At 43.0% G+C, this 24,735-nt stretch overlaps 1 protein-coding gene across 1 annotated transcript in view; it reads left to right on the forward strand.

Moving 5' to 3' along the window:
* The window catches only part of KLHL6 (kelch like family member 6), a 56,468-nt gene extending 33,195 nt beyond the window's left edge, over positions 1–23,273 (forward strand). Inside the window, exons 3-7 of the mRNA XM_002684885.7 lie at positions 3,715–4,164; positions 11,788–12,025; positions 16,685–16,887; positions 17,888–18,101; positions 19,349–23,273. Coding sequence (XP_002684931.1) covers positions 3,715–4,164; positions 11,788–12,025; positions 16,685–16,887; positions 17,888–18,101; positions 19,349–19,650 — 1,407 coding nt within the window. The 3' untranslated portion in view covers positions 19,651–23,273. The remainder of the gene's footprint in view (positions 1–3,714; positions 4,165–11,787; positions 12,026–16,684; positions 16,888–17,887; positions 18,102–19,348) is intronic.
* The last annotated feature ends 1,462 nt before the right edge of the window (positions 23,274–24,735 follow it).

The following is a 24,735-nucleotide window of genomic DNA, read 5'->3' on the forward strand; positions in this document are numbered from 1 at the left end:
AATAGCAGTGATATAATAACAAATCTCTACTTGGTAGTGTTGTTGTATGTATTAAATGAGCTGGTTAACGGAAAGGACTGGCACATAGTATGTGTTATTTATTTATTTTTACATTTTATTTTCTCGTTGTATATTTGAAAATCACAAGAAAATATTTATTTTATTTTTTCTGATTTTGAAAGCAACTTCCTGCTCAGTGCAGAAAACTTGATCTCTACAGCAAAATCTAAAAAACAAATTAATAACTTTATCTGCAAAACTTAGTTGAGATAACCACCATTCGCATTTTGATGTATTTCCTTCTAGTGTTTTCTCTATTTGTGAGTGTAGATAGAATAAATAGATAATTCCTCCACAAGACACGAAACTGGAGGGGATACAGAAAGGCAAAAGTGAAAAGTAATTCTCCCTCTCCACCCTGACGCAGGCCCCCAGTTCCCTTCCTCAGAGGCAACCACTGTTACCGGGTTCTGAGGTGGCCTCCCAGAGATAGTCTACTTATTTAGAAAATCGATTTGATTTTCATACCACCTTTCTCTCAGGCAAATGCTGGCAAGGTGTACCTGCCGCTTTGGTCCAGAGCCTGCCATTTCAGTGAGTTCCCTTTCAGCCCCCTCAGAGGTCTCTGTGGGCAGAGCCACACAGGGCCCTGGTTACAGCTTCTGAGGGCTCAGCGAGGTTTGGTCTCAGTTGTATATTTTTACTCTTTGAACCGAAAATCTGCAAACAACTAAACAGGTGTTAGAGTTCTGTCTCAACTGTTTCCACAGTTGCTCATGCGAGGAGCAGCTCTGCAGGCGGTGGGGGCCAGCAGAATGGGTGGTCCGAGGCAGAGTTTAGGCTTTCTCCTCAGGGCATTTACTCTCAGGTCAATGATTTCTAAACGGACAATTGAAAAGTGTAGTGTGACAGGGAAAATTAATATTTGCCATTGAGATTGATCCCCCCCATCAGGAACCTGTACCTCCTAGAGTGTTCTGAAATGAAGGACAAACCCTAAGTCAGTGTGGTCCACCTTAAGACCTGTCCTGCCCCCTCCCTTCAGGCCCCAAACCCTGTCATCCCCAGCTCCCATCATTAGAGTTTCTTGTCTGCAGGCTGCACCCCAACTCCCTGTACTCTGACTAGGCCCTGTCTTTAGAGCAACCCTCCCTACCAGGCCCTGTCTCCTCAGTCTCCTTCTTTCCATCTTTCCTCTATTGATCAAACCAATAACACTGAGAACTTGACTCCTTCAAAGCTAAGCTCCAGAGAGAAGCAAATAGAATGGACCGGTGCATTTGAGACCCTATGTCTGTAAAACGAGTATTAAATAATATAGTAGACACAAAAGGACTTTGTCACTGTAAAGTGCTGTATACATATATAAGACTCACATTCTTATGAAGAGGATGATAATTTAAAAATAAGACATGGAAACCAATTAATTTTAAAATTAATTTTTCATCACAAAAGTGTTACTTATTCATTTTAGAGGATTTGACCTGCCTCTTGAGAAACCTATATGCAGGTCAGGAAGCAACAGTTAGAACTGGACATGGAACAACAGATTGGTTCCAAATAGGAAAAGGAGTACATTGAGGCTGTATATTGTCACCCTGCTTATTTAACTTATATGCAGAGTACATCATGATAAATGCTGGGCTGGAAGAAGCACAAGCTGGAATCAAGATTGCCAGGAGAAATATCAATAACCTCAGATATGCAGATGACACCACTCTTATGGCAGAAAGTGAAGAGGAACTAAAAAGCCTCTTGATGAAAGTGAAAGTGGAGAGTGAAAAAGTTGGCTTAAAGCTCAACATTCAGAAAACTAAGATCATGGCATCTGGTCCCATCACTTCATGGGAAATAGATATAGAAAGAGTGGAAACAGTGTCAGACTTTATTTTTTGGGGCTCCAAAATCACTGCAGATGGTGATTGCAGCCATGAAATTAAAAGATGCTTACTCCTTGGAAAGAAAGTTATGACCAACCTAGATAGCATATTAAAAAGCAGAGATATTACTTTGCCAACAAAGGTCCGTCTAGTCAAGGCTATGGTTTTTCCTGTGGTCATGTATGGATGTGAGAGTTGGACTGTGAAGAAAGCTGAGCACCAAAGAGTTGATGCTTTTGAACTGTGGTGCTGGAGAAGACTCTTGCGAGGCCCTTGGACTGCAAGGAGATCCAACCAGTCCATTTTAAAGGAGATCAGTCCTGGGTGTTCTTTGGAAGGAATGATGCTAAAGCTGAAACTCCAGTACTGAAACTCCAGTAGTTTGACCACCTCATGCGAAGAGTTGACTCATTGGAAAAGACTCTGATGCTGGGAGGGATTGGGGGCAGGAGGAGAAGGGGACGACAGAGGATGAGATGGCTGGATGGCATCATCGACTGATGGATGTGAGTTTGAGAGAACTCCGGGAGTTGGTGATGGACAGGGAGGCCTGGCGTGCTGCAATTCATGGGGTCACAAAGAGTCGGACATGCCTGAGCAGCTGAACTGAACTGAACTGAACTGAAAAAGTATATAAATAAACAAAATAAGAAAAAAATCTCATGGCATCATTACAAAGTGTGGTGCCTTATATAGTTTATACAGTATATTTCATTCATTCCTATGGGACTTGTTTCTGTGGGAGGATTATTGTTGCAATGACCAAATTTTTTTTTCTTTATAAAAATAAAATAGTATCATAATACACATATGCTTTTGTGAAATGCCTTCTCATTCCACCTGAAAATATTTCAGTGTATAGCCCCCAGAACTTCTTTAAACATAACCATAACACTATTGCCATATTTAAAATTAATAATAGTTGTTTTATAGGGCACTCAAAGCTGGTGCTCTGTTGACAACATAGAGGGATAGGGTGGGAAGGGAGGTGGGGGGTGGTCAGGATGGAGGGGACACGTATCCCTATGGCTGATTCACACTGATGTATGGCAAAAACTGTCAGAATATTGTAAAGTAATTATCCTCAAATTAAAATAAATATATAAATTTAAAAAGTAATAGTTGCTTTATATCACCAAATGTTGGTCATTGTAAATATTTTTCTGACTTTTAAAATTATTTTGTTTAAATTAGTGTTCCAAATAAAGTGCTATACTTTCTTGTAGGTTGATGTATCTTTTAAATCTCTTTTTATGCTTCAGCTATCTCTCCCTGCCCACCCCCTCTCACTTCTCTCTTTCCCCTTCGGATGTATTTGTTGAAGAAACTGAACTGGTTGTTCTGTAGAGTTTCCCACAGTCTGGGTTTTGCTGATTGTATTCCCATGGCATCATTGAACATGTTCCTCTTTCACCTGTGCTTCCTGTAAATCGCTGATTAAATCTGGACATTTGATCAAGATTCAGTGAATGGATTTTTCAACTCAATACATTATGGATGTTTTCCATGTCATTTAATATTTTTCTACGACATGTTTTCTTTTCTTTTTCTTTTTTTTTAGACCCATCAGGACCTCTCTGGTTCCAAGTACACTCCGTGTCTTTATTTTAATTTTTAAAATTTTATTTATTTTTGGCTGTGCTGGATACAGCATGCTTTCTTAATGATGCTAGAGCTGTTGAAAATATGACCTTTTTTTCATTTATTTAGCTAGTCCCCTATTTGGGTCACTTGAGTTCTTTCTAAATTTTTGCTACTACATACAACTCGCTGATCAACCTCTTTGTGGACTGGTCATTTTCTGGCCTGATTTGCTATTCTTCTGTTCTCTTAGTTCCTGCGGATGGTGGATGCCTGTGCCAGCTTCCTCACAGAAGCCTTGAACCCAGAAAACTGTGTTGGAATCCTGAGGCTGGCAGACACACATTCCTTGGACAGTCTAAAGAAGCAGGTTCAGAGTTACATCATCCAGAACTTTGTGCAGATCCTGAACTCTGAGGAGTTCCTGGAACTTCCTGTGGACACTCTGTATCACATTTTGAAGAGTGACGACCTTTATGTGACAGAGGAGGCTCAGGTGTTTGAGACTGTGATGAGCTGGGTCAGGCACAAGCAGTCAGAACGCCTCTGTTTGCTCCCCTACATCCTGGAGAACGTGCGCTTGCCGCTTCTGGACCCGTGGTACTTTGTGGAGATGGTGGAAGCTGATCCTCTCATCAGGCAGTGCCCGGAGGTCTTCCCACTGCTCCAGGAAGCCAGAATGTACCACCTTTCTGGCAATGAGGTAAGTTGGTGATGAGAGATGCTATAGATAACCAGCAAAGGGATTAGCAGACCTCCCAGAGATACAGGCGAGACTGGCTCACAAATCCTTAGGGCATGAAGAAAAAGATGCTATTAAGTTTATAGTTTGATTCAGGCAGTCCAGAAGCTTCGGGTTTCTGATCTGTAAAATGGGGATGATACTACAGGGTAGACAGCTACTGAGAGGATTAGGTGAGATCTGGAAATCACCTAGCACCATGCCTGGCACATCCTTCTTTCAGCAGTGTAAGGGCAGGAGTCTGGTGGGGAGCCACACATATGCAGGAAGGATGCCCTGTCCAGTTGTCCAGTCTAGTCATCATTCCACAGGGCTGCTGTTTTCCCACTTTGCCCATTCTGGGGGAAACATTAGATCTCCTCTGACATTACCTAGGTTCAGACTCTTATAATTTCCTTCCTGAACTGAAAATTTCTCAAAACTCAACTTCCTGCCCCTCATCTGGCCTTCCTGCTGATCTAAAACTCAAGCCTAATCATTTTCTCCTGGGTTTAGTCTCTTCACTGGCTCCCCACCACCCTCAGGATAAAGCCCACACTTGTGCCTAAACTCTCAGAGCCCAGCCTCCTGCTCACTGCTCTGGTGTCATCTTCAACCTCTCTCTCCTCTTGGTCCTAGTGCACCGCTTGTAATTCCTCAAGGTGGACATGCTTTTTCAGCCTTCAGGCTAATGCAGGCTGCTGCTGCTGCTGCTGCTGCTAAGTCGCTTCAGTCGTGTCCGACTCTGTGCAACCCCATAGACGGCAGCCCTCCAGGCTCCCCCGTCCCTCGGATTCTCCAGGCAAGAGTACTGGAGAATGCAGGCTAATGCTGCTTAAACGACTTTTTCCTCTGCTTCATCTAGTTAACTTCTGTTCCAGCTTCAAAACTCAGTTTAAGCATCACCTTCTCCAGAGGCCCCTGTCATTCTTAAAGCATCATGGCATTGCTCTGTCATAGCACCAGTCATTGCCTGTTAACCATTGAATTCCTCATCTATAAATATCTCGAGACAGGGTACTTGTTATGGTAGGAAATATGTCTTATTGGACTATTCATGCAGACCTTAAGAGAGTCCTTGATATATATAGCAAAGGAGTGCTTAATGTTTTTTGAATGAATAAATGGGTACCAAGATGGTAAATAAAAGTATCATTTGTATCTACCTGGTTCTGCTTAACAATTCCTGAAGAATGTTATATTCAGAATTTTATAAAAATTAGAATAAGCTTAGTGGAGAGGAACAAAACAATCAAGAAGTAACGATAGAAGGACAGCTTGTCAAGTCTGTATGCATGAACAGCCTCACATGTACACCACTATACAACCCATGTACACCACACATAAATACCACTATACAGCAGTTCTGAGGTTGGCTACCAAGCCTTCTTCATTATGCCATTGGTAGAATATTAGCCAAGAGAGTTTAGGAATTGTCTTTCAGAGCCCCTTGGGAGCCCCTTCTTTTCTGTGTGTACTTTTCTAGTTCTGTGTTGTCTTCAGATCCATTGTCACTTATTCACTTTGCAAGCACATTCTTAAATATTTGGTAGAATTTATCAGTGATGCTATCAGAACCAGAAGGAATTTGTGTGTGTGTGAGAGAGAAAGTTTTAAACTTAAAACTTCAAATTATATTTCTTTAATATCTATATCTATAATTCTATTTCTTCTAGAATTATCCTTGGGAGTTTGTATTTCTCAAAGAATTTTCCATTGCTGAATTTATTGGCATAAAGTTGTCCACTTATTATCCTCTTTAATATCTGTAGAATCTGCAGTGATGTCATATTTCTCATTCCAGATACTGGTAATTTGTGTCTCCTTTTTTTTTTTTTTCTGATCAGTCTGGTTAGAGTTTTATCAATTTTATTGATTTTCTCAAAGAACCAACTTCTCGTTTCATTTGACTTTCTCTATTGTTTTTACACTTTCTATTCCCCTTATTTCTATATTAATTATTTTCTTTTATCTGCTTACTTCAGATTGAATTTTCTTTTCTTTTTCCAGTTTATTAGGGAGGAATTGAAGGTCATTATTTTGAAATCTTTCTTTTCTTTTCTTCTAATATTGTCATTAGTGCTATAATTTTCCCCCTAAGTTCAACTTCAGCAGCACCCTATATATTTTAATATGCTATACTTTCATTCTTCACAAATAAATCATGAATACCAACTATATGCCAGACATGGCCCCAAAAACCACAAAACAGTCTCTGCCTTAATAAACTCCCGTATCTTCTCTTTTAGAGAAGATAGGACACTAAGCAAATGAAGGGTGATGAGTAGACTGATAGAGAACCAGACCACCACAAGGATCCCATGTTGAAATGTGGGTCACTGGCAGGCGGCTTAGCAATGGGAAAGCCCTCATATTCCTGAAGACAAGATCAATCTCTGCAACTGCTCTCAGTTCAGCATTTAAAGCATAGAGTCTTGATCAACTGCCAACATTCCTGCTGTTTTTGTTTCTGCTTCCCATTTCCGAATTCCCTAAGAGGCAGCTGTAAAGGGTTTCCTCTTATATAAATTGTCCCTACTATGTCTTCTGCAAAATTGCTGTTGCTAAAACTGTTCTGCTTTTTGTATTTGTGATGGAGGAGTGGGGAGTGGGATTATAGGCTTTGGATTTAGGACCAGAGAGAATACTGATAACTAGAAAAGTCCCCAGTGTCAGAAACTTGGACTTCTAGTTGGGTGAATCTGGACTTTAATCTTGATTGCACAATTTACCTACAGTGTGACCTTGGGAAAGCAACTTAGCTGCCCTAAAGCTCAATCCTTATAACATCAGTTCAGTTCAGTTCAGTTCAGTTCAGTCACTCAGTCATGTCCGACTCTTTGTGACCCTATGAACTGCAGCATGCCAGCCCTCCCTGCCCATCACCAACTCCCGGAGCCTACCCAAACTCACGTCCATTGAGTCGGTGATGCCATCCAACCATCTAATCCTCTGTCATCCCCTTCTCCTCCTACCCTCAATCTTTCCCAGAATCAGTGTCTTTTCAAATGAATCAGCTCTTTGCATCAGGTGGCCAAAGCATTGGAGTTTCGGCTTCAACATCAGTCCTTCCAGTGAACACCCAGGACTGATCTCCTTGCAGTCCAAGGGACTCTCAAGAGTCTTCTCCAACACCACAGTTCAAAAGCATCAATTCTTCAGTGCTCAGCTTTCTTCCCCTTTGTAACATGGGGAAGATAATACCTACCAGCTGATGGAATTGTTTTGAGACTTAAATAAGATAATGAATGAAATGTGTTAGCACAGTGTCTGACACATGATAAGTGTCCTAGAAATAAAGACTGTTCCTATTCTCACTCAGTTCCTTTATGGCACAATCAAGCATTAAGCATTTTCTTTCTCTGAGGCTAAAATCTCTTTCCATTCAGTCCTAATTTTTTTCTGTCTTATTGCCCCAAGTGCTTGGGGTACTTTCTTATTCTCATTCTATTGTTTAGGTAACTGAGCCAACCAACCATTGTGATCTCTGAGTTGGGTCTCATTGCCAGTTGATTTCCAAAATTCTCAGTCTTCTCACTGCTTGCATGAGCCTGGCTTTATTCCTGATGACTCAAGTGGAAGTCTGGAGGATACGCTGTGAACATCCTTCTCCTCCTAACCCTCCTTTCCCAGACTTAACCTTGTTCCTCCTTTTAAGCCCACGGTGGTGGTGACAGAGTCAAATGTTAGAACCTAAAGGCAAATGTCAATTTACATTCGATCTAGAAGTAGTAGTAGCTGGTACCTTCATTGGGAAAGGTCTTTTGGGGCAGAGAAAGTTGCCCCTTCATTTCATTGCCTCCAAAGTTTCCAGGGGCCAACTTGATCTATAACAAATGCTGCTGTGATATGTGTGCTGTCAGGAGGGCTTACTCCTGAGGACAGAGTGTCAGAAGCTCACCCGTGTGAGCTTTATCCAAGTAGTTTGGTTACTTCTGTTCAGTCCTTTCAAATGGGCTCTTTGGACCAAGAGTACTCAGTAAGGTGCAATTCTTTGCTCTTTCTAACAATATGAAAATAAACTGGGTAGACCTGATTGTTGTGTGTGATTCACTGGCAAACATTTCCCTGTGTCTGCAAACTCGCACATCTCTGATGTCTGATTGGCATTTGTCATGCCTTTGAGGTTAATATTTTGTAAAGTATAGCTGACCTTACATGTGTGTTCAATCACACAGTCATGTCTCTTTTGTGACTCCATGTAGCCCAGCAGGCTCCTCTGTCCGTGGAATTTTCCAGGCAAGAATACTGGAGTGGGTTGCCATTTCCTTCTCCAGGGGATCTTCCTGACCCAGGGATTTGACTCCGGTTACCTTCTGGGCCACTAGGGAAGGCAGGTCTCAATACCCAGCCTGATCCATGAACTGGATGATTATATTATCTATTGCTATGCAACAAATTATCCCAAAAGGCAGTTTAAAACAACAAACATTTATTATCTCATAATTGTCAGGGATCTGGGAGTGATTTAGCTGGGTGGTTCTGGCTTAGGGGCTCTTCTGAAGTTGCAGTCAAGCTACTGGCTGGGGCTGCAGTTAGTCATCTCAAAGCTCAGAGCTGGCTGGAGTATCCACTTCCAAGCTCCTCCACAAGATTGTTGACAGGTGTTACTTCCTTGCTGACGGTTGGCCCCTGCATAGCAGCTGGCTTCCTTCAGAGCAAATAACCCAGGAAAGACAGCAATCAAGATGGAATCCTAGTGCCTTCATAACCTAATTTCAAAAGTAGTATACTGTCACTATTGTATTCTATTGGCATAGAGATCAACCCGGGAGCAATGTGGAGGGAACAACACAGGATGTTAGTTCCAGGAGGTGGGGATTGCTGGGAGCCCTTGTGGAAGCTGGTTACCACATGATCTAGACTGGAAAAAATAATATCTTTATCAGGTGCTGGGTCAACTAGCTTGCCCATTCTTTCATTCATTCATCCATCCATCATTTATGGAAGCCCACAAACTCCAGATATTGTTCTTGGTGCTGAGATCTGTTGAAGAAAAGGGCTGTTCCAGCCATGAGGGACATTAGAATAAATTAGATGAGGGTGAAAAGTGCTGTGATAGGGAAATTCAGGACTGTGGGAGCATCTGTGGAAAGGCTAGAATGGCTTCCCGGGGAAAAGAGCAAAGTGACAGTGACAATGATGTCAAAAAGATCACAGGGTGAGTGGTTGGGAGGTAGTGTGGGAAATTGAGGACAGATATGGGGAGATCCTGACAGCAGGCAGCAGTGCAGGATTCAGTCAGTGGGAACACAGTCTTCCGCAGGCCAGGATGCAGGACTAGGATGCCAGCCTGGGAGTCAGGAGTAAGATCACAGCTAGTGTGGTCCCCGGCTAGTCAGCAGGCTGTTGATGTGGCAGAGCAGGCACTGTGCATAAGGTGGTTAAAGAGGGGAAGCTGGGGCCTGCTTCTCTGAACCAGAGTGAGTCACAGGAAACCAATTCTGGGAGGCTAGTGCTGTCCTCTAAACATCGCTCTATAATCCCCAAATCCTCCCTGAAAGAGGACAGATTGGTGCTGGAGGTTGTACCTGGAAGGATGGTTTAGAGGCTGGAGGGAGAAATCTCAGATGGGACAGATTTGTCTTCGGTGCCAATGCATTGTTCAATCCTCTCCTACCAGCTTGGTAATCTCATAGTGCCTCCAAGTTCTCAGGACCACCCCCCACCCTCATCCCAGCTGGCCTTTCCACTGTCAGTGCTGCAGGCTCAGCCCAGGATTGTCCTGCCACACAGAGTCATACTCCCTTCTGCTGACGCACAGAAGAGAGCCCTGCTACACACTTAATGGCCACGGTTCAGCCTCAAGAACTGAGGATCAAAATTTATTGTATGGTGACTGCAGCCATGAAATTAAAAGGCGCTTACTCCTTGGAAGGAAAGTTATGACCAACCTAGATAGCATATTCAAAAGCAGAGACATTACTTTGCCAACAAAGGTTCGTCTAGTCAAGGCTATGGTTTTTCCTGTGGTCATGTATGGATGTGAGAGTTGGACTGTGAAGAAGGCTGAGTGCCGAAGAATTTATGCTTTTGAACTGTGGTGTTGGAGAAGACTCTTGAGAGTCCCTTGGACTGCAAGGAGATCCAACCAGTCCATTCTGAAGGAGATTAGCCCTGGGCTTTCTTTGGAAGGAATGATGCTAAAGCTGAAACTCCAGTACTTTGGCCACCTCATGCGAAGAGTTGACTCACTGGAAAAGACTCTGATGCTGGGAGGGATTGGGGGCAGGAGGAGAAGGGGACGACAGAGGATGAGATGGCTGGATGGCATCACTGACTTGATGGACATGAGTCTGAGTGAACTCTGGGAGTTGGTGATGCACAGGGAGGCCTGGCGTGCTGTGATTCACGGGGTCACAAAGAGTCAGACATGACTGAGTGACTGATCTGATCTGATTGGCACAGAAAAATAAAGTCTCTTCTGGGAAGTAGATGCTGGACATTGGCTGGCCTGATTGCATGTGACTATTGATTGGATTCACCATTTGTGGGCTTCAGTCTTTGCTACTGTGACCTGTGTGTCACCATCTGTAGGCAAGACTGAAGTTCCATGATCCATATTAGGTCAGCTTAACTTTGTAGGAAAAAGAAGCTGCTTTGGTCACGTGGGAAATGGGTGCTGCCTCTCTGTCTCCCATCAAGGTCCTACACCTGTAGAACCTCCCCCATCAAGCCCAGGGTTGGCTGGACCAGGAGGAGGGCACCTCTCCCTTTTCATTCCTAACATCAACATGACATCTCCCACTGCTCCCGCTGTCCCCTTTGACTAGCTTTCAAGGGCCGTGTGTGTGCCAGATGCTCAACTCCACCCTCTACATTACAACCTCATGCATGCTAACAACAGCCTGGTGGCCGAGGTGTGATCACAGGCCCTTATAGAGACTGCGTCTCTTCTCCAAGGTCACATGGCCATAGGTGGTGAAAGCAGGAAGGAATGCTGGTGTATCTGACCCCAAACCTCTGCTCCTTCAGCTGGGTTCAAATATCTGTGGTATGAATTTCTTCACTTGTTCAAGGCTCTGAAGGGTCATATGCTTGATGTTGGGACCCAGTCCCCTGACCTCCCTGGATACATTCTGTTCCCTTTTGGTTCTTTTCTCCTAAGTCTCTGGATGCTCTTATATGCCCAGTCAGGACTTCTCTTCCAGTCCTCTAAAGAGGCCTGGTAGTGAGCAAAGTCTGGGATATCATCAAGAAATTGAAACCAAGGGGCAGTGGAAGGTGGCCAGAAATTAAATTCTAGGATTCAGTGCTTCCAACCAAGCAAGAGAGAAGATGCAGGAAGTGCATTCGATTGTAAACAGATCTGAACTTCTTAAAAAGTAGTAAAATCTACAACCGATAACCTTTACTGAGTACTTATTATCCATCAGGCCCGAGGCCAAGCACACTAAGTATATTAGCCCATTTAATCTTCCTGACAAAACTATGAGGTTGTTACCACTAAAATCTCCCTTATACAGAAGGTGATACTCAAGGAGGTGAAGTCACATGGTCATACCGTAGCAGAGTTAGGAATCGGGTTCTTTTACCCTGGTTCTATAACCTGAGCTATGAACCACTGTACCATTCTGCCTTTTTGTACTCCCACTGGTTTTCCAGATCATTTCGGAGCGCACCAAGCCCAGAATGCATGAGTTCCAGTCTGAGGTATTCATGATCATTGGTGGCTGCACGAAGGATGAACGGTTTGTGGCGGAGGTAACCTGCCTGGATCCCCTGAGGCGCAGCCGCCTGGAGGTGGCCAAGCTCCCCATGACAGAGCACGAGCTGGACAGTGAGAATAAGAAGTGGGTGGAGTTTGCATGCGTGACATTAAAAAATGAGGTCTACATCTCAGGTAAGCAGAAGTTATGTGATACCAAAGCCAGTTCCCAAGGCACTACGTGCTTCCCTGAGTGAGAGCCAGGCAACCATCCTAGAAGAATTAGTGTGGATGGCACTGATCTAGCACTGACTGGGTCAGAATGTGGAAACCAGGCACTCAGATGGTCTTATCGTGGAGAGGGGATTATTACTAAACGAACCCTAATCCTTGATTAGTATTGTCCTAAGAACTGGAGGAACAGGCAGACAGGTCCTGTACTTTCTGGAAAAGGAAGAAGGAAAGTATTGCTAGAGTTTATCTGGTGTCTGCTGTAGGCAAAGGTCACTGAGCATTGGTAATACAGTAATGAATATTCAGTAATTTATTCAGTAATGGATAAAAATCTGACCCCTCCCCCAAGTTTATTAGATCTTGCCTTTAGATGCTCCAATAGCACTCAATACTTTTTCATTTCTTACTTCTAAGTTGTTTGTTTAATTATTTGTAATTACTCTATGCTTGTTTCCCATTAGTCCTTGAATTCCATAAGTCAATACTGTATTTCCAATGCCTAGCACTGTGTCTGGACACATAGTAAATGTTCAATAACTACTGAGTGACACAGTCTCTACCATCTTTACAGCACTTAGTGTAAATAAACTTACACTTTGGTAGCGTTATTTGCCTCTCACTTCAACTCCATATGGTAGGTGATTTTAATCTCCAGGTTACAAATGGAGAAAACAGGCTCAGAAAGTATGGAACTTACCCAAAGTCACACATTCCAATCCATGTTGTCTCAGTCTCACGCTCTCCCATGACATCAAAAGCCACCTAGCTCTTCTTGAGGTGCCAATGGAAGAGACAAACATCCCATCCCCTCTTTTGGAGGTTTTCTCTAGTCTAAACTTGTTTAGGGAAGAGCTTATTCCCAGAGCTGGTCTCCTTCAGAATAAAGGGCAGGTCAGTTCTTCCTTGAATACATTAATACCATAGATTAGATTTCAGCTTTCTTTTATCTTATAGAAATATTTTTGTTTTAGAAGATTTAAGCAATACAAGGAGTATAAAGTAAAATATGGCAGTTTCTCTGCTCCATTACAATCCTACATTTTTACTTTTTTTTTTTTTTTACAAAAATGGTTTTGTATTGTCTTAGAGTAAGTAATGCTAGCCGCGGCAACAAATTCTAAGTCTCAGTGAATTAGCACAGTAGTGCTAATTGGGGCTGAGCATGGGGGCTGAGGGAGAGCACCTGCTCCACTCAGTTCTTCAGGAACCTAGGCTCCCTCCATCTCATGATGCAGCTGTTTCCACAAGTGACCTGAAATTAAAGCTTGATGCATTTTGGGAAGAGAAAGGAACTGAACAAGTTGAGAAGGCACACCTGCTCACAACAGCCTCAGCCTGGACACGAGGCATCAGTTCTGCTCACATTCTATTGGCAAGAACCAGCCACATGCCCTCCCTGTACCCCCATGATGCGGGGCTGGGAAATGTAGTTTAGCCATGTGCTCAGGAGGAAAAGACAGGTTTGGTAGTCATGGTCAGTCTTTGCCACATATACAATACTTGTTATTTTATTCTACAACTTCTCTTTTCCCTGTCTTCAATTTGTTGTTGTCTTTTTAAAAATGATACAAGCAATACACAAAAGAATGCTTGTTATACTAAATCAACAGAAACTTGTACTCAATTAATGATCTATTCTAGACATCATTACATGATCCACTGTATGTGTTAAGTGTATAATACACGTAAAGCACAGCACAATCGCAAGCACAGGGTGAGAGCCCAACAGTATTACTCATCATTATCATCACTGTGAGGATTGGTATTGTTGCTCTTTTACCAGTTTCAGGGCTGTCTGTTGAATGAATGAACCATAATTTTTTTCAATGTCTATTTTCCCCCTGAAAAAAAGGCCACAACAGACATTTTCATATATATATATCAAATATATATATATATTTATGAACTTGTGCTGCTATATGGAAAGATGCCTGGAAGTGATCATAAGATGTGTAAATTTAGAATTTTTGTAGATATTGTTAAATTGTCTTCCAGAAAGTTTGTACCAATTTACAGTTCAACCAATAATGAGTGACAGTGCCAATTTTCTACATCCTTGTTAACATTTTTTATTATCAATTACATTTTAATGGACTTGAATGTTTAAATTTACACTCTAAGTTAGTGAGATTGAATATATTTTCATCTATTTATTAGTTAAATGTATATTTTTAAAAAATGAGCTGGTCCTATCCTTTGTTTTTCTATTGGTTGGTTGTCTCTTTCTTCTTAATTTTTGGAGTTCTTATTGTGTTAATCACTCAGCCGTGTCTGATTCTTTGCAACTCCATGGTCTGTGGCCCACCAGGCTCCTCTGTCTATGGGATTTCAAGAATACTGGAGTGGTTTGCCATTCCCTTCTCCAGGGGATCTTCCCAACCCAGGGATCAATCGAACCTGGGTCTCCTGCATTGCAGGCAGATTCTTTATCGTCTGAGCCACCAGGGAAGCTATTTGTATTGTAAATACTTTCTCTCAGATAGTGATTGTCTTTTAACTTTTTATGTTTTAAATAGTAACTTTCTTTTCTATATGATTCTAGGTTTCTTGAGAGGCTTAGAAAGCCCCTCACCACCCCCAAGATCTTTAACATCTTCTATCATATATTCTCCAGTTACTTCTATAGCATTTACACTTCAATTTTAAGTGTAATGTGAAATAGGGATCTAACTTAATTTTTCTCTAAACAAATAGCCATTTTTCATAATCTCTATATCTTTTAGTCTGTTTCCGTACCTTGCCTTTAATTGATCAGTTTGTCTCATCTTACGCTGGTAGCACATTATTTGTATTATCATAGCTTTTTGGTATTTTGATATTTATTTATTTTGATATTTGCCAGGGAAAGCTCTCTCACTCCTTCTTTTTCAAATGTTTCTTAGAAATGTTCCCAAATCTACTCTTCCAAATGAAGTTTAGAATGGTCACTTCACGTCCTGAAATCCATGAAAAGCCCTGAAGACACCCAACATAGAGGTTAACTTGGGGAGGACTGACATCTTTGCAATAACTTGTCTTCTCATCTGTATAACACGATATGCCTGCCCAGTTAATCAGATCTTCTTTTACATCCTGAAGTAAAAATCGTAGGTTTTCTCCTCCTTTTAATAATGTTTGCATACATTTCTTTGAAAGTATATAGTATTTTATTAATTTTGGATACTACCTGAATGGGATCACTATCACAGTGTTTTGAAAAGAGAACTCTAAAAGGTGCACAATCCCACTCCCCAAGAATGGTTAAAATATATGAACAAAAAGCTCACAGAAGAGGAAGAAGCTCAATCTCCCTAGTAGCAGGGAAAAACCAAACTATTACATCATTTTTCTCTATCAGGATGTAAAGCAACCAAACCAACCAAAAAAACCCTCCTGATATCTGCTGTGGGTGGGGTATGAGGAAAGGTCAACCAGGACAGCTTTAAAGGCTCTTTGGCAGCACCTATGAAAATTAAGGTGGGCACGCCCCTGACCTAGGAATCCCACCTCGGGGCTCCACCCTTGAGAAACACTCATGACACAGAGCGTCACCAGTGATACTCAATTCCATACTAGCGCACAGTTGAAAGTCTGAAAACTACATCTTTTAAGTATTAATAATTAGCAGTACTCTGTGCTGATGGGGAAAAGGAAATACAAAGTCATTAAAATATTTTATTAAAGTCACCAAAAAAGTCAGTTCTCCTTTGTCTTGGTCTCTCTCCCTAACTGAAATCTGTATTTTCTGTTTATTGAGTTGTTTTGAAATTTTTTTTTTTTACCAGCTCATCACTCTATTGTGAGCATCTCATTCAGTTCCAACAGTGATAATTTCAAAGTAGGACAAACCTCACTTATGTTTTTATATAGATCAGAGATATGAACCAAAGAATTTTCTAAGATTTCGTGGTGATTTCTCCAGGCTTGCATTTGTTTAAATATTAATAAATAAGCAAACATAGAACTTAAGCTGCTTTCTATTTTGATGCTGGTCAAGGCCATTACCGGGCTTTCCAGGTGGCTCAGTGGTAAAGAATCCATTTGCGATGCTGGAGATGCAAGAGACATGGGTTAGATCCTTGGGTTGGGAAGTCCCCTGGAGTAGGAAATGGTAACCCGCTCCAGGACGCTTGCCTGGAGAATTCCATGGACAGAGGAGCCTGGTGGGCTGCAGTCCATGGGGTCACAAAGAGTCAGATATGACTGAGTGACTGAGCACATAAGGCCCTACTATTCCCACCCACAATCGTCCAACCTAACCTGTCCTGCCTGACCTCTTGCTCCTCGGCCATACAGACACTGAGTGCAGGCTTCTGCTGGCACCCACTCGCCTAGGCAGACCTGGGTACCACTTCCCTGAAGCCTTCTCTGGACTTAGCTCATGTAGCCTCTTCTCCGAACTCTCGCAGCACAGAGGTGACACATGGCACAGCCTTACACTGTGTCTCCCTGTTTCCCTGTGCTGGCTCTGTCTCCCCACCTACACTGCACACATCTTCATGAATTTTTTTGCCTGGCGGGGTGGAGTGGGGGTTGGTGTTGGTTTGGGAAGGGAACACTTACAGGCTTGTGGGAAATTATGGGAGAAGCTGTACTTGTTACACATCCGGTGGTTTCTTAAATGCTGTATATGTCTTTCAGGTGGTAAAGAAACACAGCACGATGTTTGGAAATATAATTCTTCAATAAACAAATGGATTCAAATTGAGTATTTGAACATAGGCCGCTGGAGACACAAGATGGTGGTGCTGGGGGGCAAGGTCTACGTGCTTGGAGGTTTCGACGGCTTGCAGAGAATCAACAACGTGGAGACCTACGACCCATTCCACAACTGCTGGTCAGAGGTAAAGATCATCTCTATGAGTGACTCTGTATGGTTGCTTCAAAACTTAAAAAAAAAATAAAAGCTATCTGCCAACGTAGGTATACAGCTTTCTGATCTTTCTCCTCCCATTGAGAATATTTTTGGTGGTACCATCGATTCAGCATTTCTGGTCAGGTCACAGAAAAGACTTTGTTCCCGGTGGGGGAACTCTGTGTGGGTACCTGTCCTATCCTGGCCAGTACCTCAGATGTGGAGTGCAGGCTTGATCCTATCTTGGTCTGCATGTCTTGGTCTAGAATCTCTGTCTCCTAGGACACCATCTGCCCTTGATTTCTCCACACTGGGCACACAGGGATCCCTTGACTACACTGTTGAAACCCAGAGTCATTTGGTAGTATTTAAGAGTCAGCCCTTCATCACGTGCCTATAACGATGAACCACGTGTATGTCTTCATATAAGACTTTAGCAATACAATCTCAGGTACATATCATACTCAAGAAAAGGCAAAGCTTTGTTCATCAATGGGCATAAAGTTTCAATTATGCAAAATGAACCAGCTCTGGAGATCTGCCTATAGATAACACCTGGAACCCTTATACCAGCAATTCTTCCTAACTATAAGTGCTAAGGACAATGCCTGGGACATAGTAGGCACTCAGTAAATATTTTTTGAATGAAGGAGCACATGAATAAATATGAATATACATTTTTGAGAAAGCAATCTCCTCCAACATTGACTGGTTTCATCTCCTATACACTTATTGCTGTCTACACCCCACCTCCCCTGAGAGCTGGACTCTGGGAGAAATAGACTAGAAACCAGAGCCAGGAGGGAGGGTGGGAAATGTATGCTTTGATCTTCTCTATCTCAAGGGAGTCAAGCCCACAGGCCTTGTGATTTTAGGCTAAGGATGCCCGGCCTTGTGTTCCCTGACTCCTGGCTTGTGTCCTGTGAACCACTGCAACAATCTGGGCAGTGTGACTGAGAGCTTCTCCTGGTGCCCCTGTGCCCCTGCAGGCTGCGCCCCTCCTTATCCACGTCAGTTCCTTCGCAGCTACCAGTCATAAGAAGAAGCTCTATGTGATTGGGGGAGGGCCCAACGGGAAACTGGCGACGGACAAGACTCAGTGTTATGATCCTTCAACCAATAAATGGAATTTAAAGTCGGCCATGCCAGTAGAGGCTAAATGCATCAATGCAGTGAGTTTCCGGGACCGTATCTATGTAGTTGGTAAGTGAACAAATGGCATGATGTGGGTGGGGTTCAAAAGGAAAAGAAGATGTGATTGGTCCAGGCCTTGGTAGAATTTCTCTTTCAGTCCTGGAGACAGAAATAGCCCACATTTAGTAGACACGCAGAGCAGATAGACAATGGGGCCCTGGTAAGGGGAAGCCAGAAGTTGCTATGGGAACAAAGTGTGTTGTAAGCATTAGCAATTGCACAGAAATTGAATATGCACAGTATAAGTGCCCAGTAAATGGCAGCTACCATTATATCTTACCTTGTATTCATGGGAATTTTATTCTCCCACTTGCTTTGAGGGCTCTGAAAGGTGGCATTTAGCAGGAAGGAGAGCCTGACCAGCCAGACCACAGTGGGCATGTAATTGTTAAGGATGATAAATCTCAACCCTGACTACTCATTATCGAGTTTTTTTTACAAAAACATGGGTAGCTGGGGCTTGTCCAGACCAATAATATCAGAATGAGGAGGATACTGGCCACAGTGCCAGGTGTTTTTAACGTGCAGGTGATTTTAAAGTACAGCCAGGGTTGAGAACTACTGATTAAGGAAATACCAAAAATAAATAACTTCAGCAAGTAAGCACTAACCACAGAAAGCTTCCTGAATGCAAAATATGGGAACAGATTAAGGCAAAAATCTCTTTTCTCCTTTGCTTCAGGTTTCCTGTGTTTTTACTAGTCAGACTCATGACCCTGACCTCAAAGGTCTGATCTCGATGGGTTACCAGAGCTGGTGTTCCCTGTCATGCTCAGTTTAGAGATGCCCCCACTTTTAGTCACTGTCATGTATATCAGTAAAAGACTTCTGTGTACCAGGCTTTCCGCCAGGTGCTTTATGTGCCTGATCCCTCTGTTTTCTAATAACCACCATGGTCTTGGTGTTCCTGGTTACAGATCCCAAAGTTGCAGAGCCAGGTTTATGAGCAAGGTCTGCCTGATGCACCACCTGGTATTTCCTCCAGGAAGCAGTCTGAGGGTACCTGTTAGCAGTCACGGGAAGTCAGGCGTCCTTTAGAACCTGATTAGCACCCAGCTGCAGAGTTTCAAGGGCTGTGAACTATTTCCAGCATGAGACTTCCCTCCCCTAGTTACCCATTCTGGCTTTCTTGAGAGCCATGAATTTGCTTTTTCTTTCGGCAAGGTGGTAGACTTGACCTAACCAGTAGTAGTTTAGTAGTTAACGGGGAAGAAAACCAGAAAAGCAGTGAAATGCTCACGGTGTTTCCTCTTCAGGAGGGGCCATGAGAGCGCTGTACGCCTACAGCCCCCTGGAGGACAGCTGGTGCCTGGTGACCCAGCTCAGCCACGAGAGGGCCAGCTGCGGCATCGCGCCCTGCAACAACCGGCTCTACATCACTGGGGGGCGGGACGAGAAGAACGAGGTCATCGCCACGGTGCTGTGCTGGGACCCCGAGGCCCAGAAACTGACGGAGGAATGCGTCCTGCCCCGGGGAGTGTCCCACCACGGCAGCGTCACCATCAGGAAGTCGTACACCCATATTCGGAGGATCGTGCCTGGAGCCGTGTCGGTCTGACCTCGGGTGCGCGGAGGGCGGAGTCATGCGGGGAGCCCGCCTCCCTCAGCCCTGCCCTTCGATCCTACTTCGGACACCAGCGGGGCTGCACTGGGGGCTCACCGCGGCTCCCCCTGGAGGCTCCTCGGAAGTCACAGCTTTGGGACACTTGAGACCAGCCAGGAATGTTTGCGAGACCTACCTCAGGAGGAAAGAAGAGTAATACTTAACATGGAGATGGAAATGGCAACCCATTCCAGTACTCTGGCCTGGAAAATTCCATGGGCGGAGGAGCCTGGTCCATGGGGTTGCAAAGAGTCGGACACGACTGAGCGACTTCACTTAACATGCAGGACACACCTGTCCCCTGCCAGGTTCTATACCAGGCGCTTTTGTACACCAATGCTTTTTACTGTCCTAATGACCTGATTACTGGATATTAAAACTCCCATTTGACAGGTGAGGAAACCGAGAGAGGCTAAGTGATTGCCCTAGGTCAGTCAGATTCTAAGTAGCTAAACCAGGAGTTTAAACCCAGGTTTTTCCATCTCGAAGTCAGTGTAGGTTCTGTCTGGCCGTCTATCTCAGAGCAGGAAAACACAAAGCAAAACAGCTCATCTTTTGGTCTGACAGGTTAGCTGGAGGATTCACTCAGCAAGGCAGGGAAATAAAGGGTTTTTTCCTTCATTCTTCTTCTTTTCCTTATATTTAAACCACACGGGATCTTTGGTGTGGTAACTTTGGGCCTCTTGTCAAGAGTGTATCATAGGTTGTTCCATCTGACAGTTCTGGGGAGATGGGTCTGGGAAGACCTGTTTACTCTGGAACATGTGAAAAACTTTTTTCTTCCTCATCAAAAACCTCTATCTTTTATGATCACAGGAGGCCTATTTTAGCCTGGAACTGTCACTGCCGGACAAAATTGTACCTTCAGCACAGCCCAGTGCCCTAGCCTTTTAATGTCCAACAGTTGTATTACAATGTAGAAAAGGTTTTTCCAGAGACTCAGAATACTGTTTTGTTTCTTGTTTGTTTGTTTTATGTAAACATCCTTACATTGCTGGCCGCTGAGGAAGGACTGGCTCTTCTTGACAGTATACGTTCTAATTTTTAGACAGTGATTTGGGTCTGTGTCCCTGTGACTCCACCTGCCAGGAAGCTTCATTTTTAGGATCCTTTTAATCCCTCCTATTTGGTTTTTGGATCAGGTTGGCGCTGTTTTGACTTAAAGAACAGAGTCTGGTCTTTACTCTCAGAGATAGAGCTTTCAAATGAGCTCACTGGAAATTCATTCTAATCCCTGAGTTGGGGAAACAGATTAAGATATCCTATTTCAGATGCTGTACTTAAGAAGCAACAATAATGGTAACAACATAGTAACTGCATTACCTAATGTCCTTTATTTTCATCATATGATTTCAAATCTCTTTATAGAGTTTTATTTCATGTCAGATGTGCCATTTTGTGCTTGTACATCTCAGCAATTTGGGAAGATAGAGGTATTAGAGTTGATAATGAATTTAACTTTCATAGAAAAGTTTGGTTAGAAGAAGCTACAGCTCAAAGCAGATAAAACAGACTTGGAAAATAACAACTAAAAATTCTATTTATGCATAGATCATTGAGGATAAATATAAATGCATGTTGATGTTTGAGAAGCTCTGTGTCTTAGAGTCAGGTGTGACACTTTAGCTCCCTGCTGTGAAAATTGAGGTGGGAAAATACAAACATATTTGTGGAAATTTAGAACACATACCTCATTTACCCATGAATACTGATAACCTTAATGAAACTCTCAACTGAAGCAATTTAAACTACTTCAATTCAGCAAACATTCCTGGAAATTGTTATGTTTGGCAAGCCTTGGGGACTCCAAAAAGCAAGACAAATTTCCACCCTAGAAACATTCAACAAGCAGGTAAATGGGCCACTTGTCAATATTATAATTTTTCTTTTCATCAAGCTAGAGAAAAGGAGATGTACATGAAGTTATGAGGTTGCATTCAGGTCTTTCTTGCCCATCCAAGTGATCTCCTTGGGAAGCAGTGCTCTTAGATCAATGATACAGCCATTGTTTACATGTTTGTCTTTCCTTGGGGTTACCTTCACAAACCACTTATGAGCTCTGGGAGGAATCAGTCACATTTCAAAGACAATGTCAGGAAAGAAATTTCACAGAAGTTCAATGACAGCATCATTGGCAACACAGAGAGCCTCCCCTCAGAAAGAATGTGTTTCTTGTCCTGACTGTCCTTTGATGAGAGCAATTGGAAAATTTTGAGCCCAGATTTTCAACAGGTCAACCTTATGCTGGGAAATCGAGGACTTAGGATCTGTGTTGTAAACCTGGCGGTCAATAATGGGTTGCAGACAGATACACCTACTAAGAAGATCCAGATCTCCACACTTGAAGCTGTCAGTCTGTAACTTTTAGGCATATAAAAAAAGTTCAAGTCATTTTGGGGGAACTCTATATCATCAGGATTTAAATTTCTAGCTAGGAATGGAAGCTCTTAAATTCTAATATCCGTTCTTAGATGAAAAAACAAAAACCTAGTTTACAGAAGTTAACTGTCATAAGACATACTGCCAGCAGGGGGACGAGGCAGGTTGGTGCCAAGTGAGTCAGAGACAAAGGGCCCTAGGACTCAGGCAGAATGTCCTGCACAGCCTACTGGATCTTGAGTCAGGTCCCATGAGTGGATAGAGAACCCTTGACTGGAAGGAAGAGGAGGAGGTAGGAGGAGGGGGAAGTCAGGTTTGGACACAAGTCTGGAAAATGATGCCAGGGGCCCTGGAGTTGGGGAGCATGACCCCATTCTCAAGAAGGGGGAGAGGAGCATAAGGAACCCACTTCTTAGAAGTGAGGCACAGTTAGAGCAGGACTAGCAGTAAGACCTGTTTGCTGTGGGGCCTCTGGGCTGCTTGGCTAGTCTCTGGTTTTGCTGGACCAAGAGAGAGAGGCCCAGAGGCTCTGATGAGGTGGAATCGGTCAGGGAGGCTAAAGGGCCCCAGTTGCCAAGGCTGATCTGAAATGGGTAGGGAGCTAAGCTCACCCAAACATCAACAGATAAATATTCTCTTCTTAGCTTTCATCACATTCTGCATGCATTGGCCTCAGGAAATACCCACCCACCCACCCACACAGAGCTCTTGAACTCAAAGAAGCTGTGCTCTCAGGGAAGTGCAAATATTTGCTTATAGCTGTGAAAAGAGAGCTTTGCTATTTATGAAAGTCCTTGAGGTACTGTTGTTATTTACTTATCCTACTTGATTTTGAAAAAGAGAAATACTCAGTAAAATTTTCAAAGTGGGTAAACACCACTGGAATTTCTTATGTAAAGTCCTAACTTGGGGTTGCAAAAGCCTTTTTCTCCTTAGTATCTGATCTGGGTGTTGTATGAGATCTCCTCATTTGAGGAGTCAACTTTCATGGAAATCTGTAAATATCTCAAACATGGCTACTACAAAACTAATTTTTACAGGTCAGATTTTCATATTTTTAGATAAAAATATTAACAAAATCCTTAGTTAACCAAATCCTTCAAGCATTTTGGTTACATGAAGTTGTATTTTTTTTAAGTGATCAAACCAAAGATACCATTTATGGGTAAAAATCAAATAAAGTTTTTATTTATTCAGTATGTATGGAGTATGAATGGAGTAAATAAGAATATTTTATATACAATTACTAGCTGAATTTTTTTTTTTTGGTTGATATGAATCAGTGGTATCTGAATAGAAATTAATTTAGAAGGGGAAATTTGAAATGTTTCCGTTGATTCCAGGGGGCTTAGATAAACTCACATGCTAATTTTAATCAGATTTGGTTTACAGAATGGCAAAAGTAGACAGCTTTTCCCTCCCTAGTGCCTCATTGCCTCTGGGAGCCAGTTTTTACCAATCTTTATGAGTTTACAAACTGTATCACTCTCATCCTGTCTGACTTGAAGCCTTCCTGCAGGAGGCCTCCCTCTAGGTTTCTGGTTTCTGGTCTAACTTCTCAGCCCTGCCTCCACCAACATCTCTATGTAGTCTCTGAAGCCTTAACCAACCTTTGTGCTTCTCAAAAATGAGCACGTGAAACTGGGAATATGAACTAGAGAGCTGTGACTCTCGAGCACTGGAAAACTTGTCATTATTTAGTTTCTTTTGGATTTCAATACAAAGATGCTATGCAATCGGAAAGGAAAACCTGGGGCTTTAAAGAAATGTGCAGCCACACGAATGGCATTAGACCATTCTTTCTGGGCCTCCTTAGAGATAGAAGTTCTCACTTCTCAGTCTTATGGATTCTGAGTGGAAAACCTTGGGAAACACAGTCCCAGTCCACCGGTTGTACGTGTTCTGGAGTCAGTTCTGGGCCATGGATCCAAGAGGCAGTTCACCAGCTGAGAGTCAAAATGGGGTTTTGACCATAACTTCACCGCCGAGCCCTCCAATTTTTCTACTGGATCTAATTGATAATCTGATGCCTGGGCAGCTTGGCCAGGGCCTGGCATCTGCCCAGCTCTCCTTGCCTTGTCTTTCTGCTCCTGGTGCTCTCCTGGTGTGTGACCTCCGATGGACCAGCCTCCTTTTCACTGGCCTTTATGTAAGATCTCAGTCCCCATCCCCTCTTCCAGTGGGCTCATGCCACATTTTCTCTTTCTGTATGCTGTCACATTCAAGACTCATGGTGATGGGGACTAATTTGGGTCAGGTCTCACCCACCCCCAGACTGCCCAGGCTGCCTGATTACTAATCACTCTGGTTTTCACTCCCACATTTGTTTCTGACACCTGGGGATTTTCCTTTTCTTCTTACCTGCTCAGCTTTCTCCTTTGTTATTGATTCCTGAATGACACTCATGACCTTGATAGCCATGCATGCCCCATTCCTGATAGTCTGCCCAGTGGGTCACAAGTCACACCAAGTCACACTTGAAAAATACAAGGGTGGAGGGTGCATGCCTGGGCAAAGACAGAGCAGGGGCGAGGGGAATGGAGGTTGCAAACCTTGGTTTAACACTTGCAGCAGAAACCAGAGGGAAAAATCTGACTCTACAAAGAAACCCATGAGTCTGACCTTAGACAAACAGAATTTTTGTGGGTGAAATTCTATTCT

The sequence above is a fragment of the Bos taurus genome, chromosome 1, assembly GCF_002263795.3.
Source record: "Bos taurus isolate L1 Dominette 01449 registration number 42190680 breed Hereford chromosome 1, ARS-UCD2.0, whole genome shotgun sequence".
Classification (NCBI taxonomy): Eukaryota; Metazoa; Chordata; class Mammalia; order Artiodactyla; family Bovidae; genus Bos; species Bos taurus.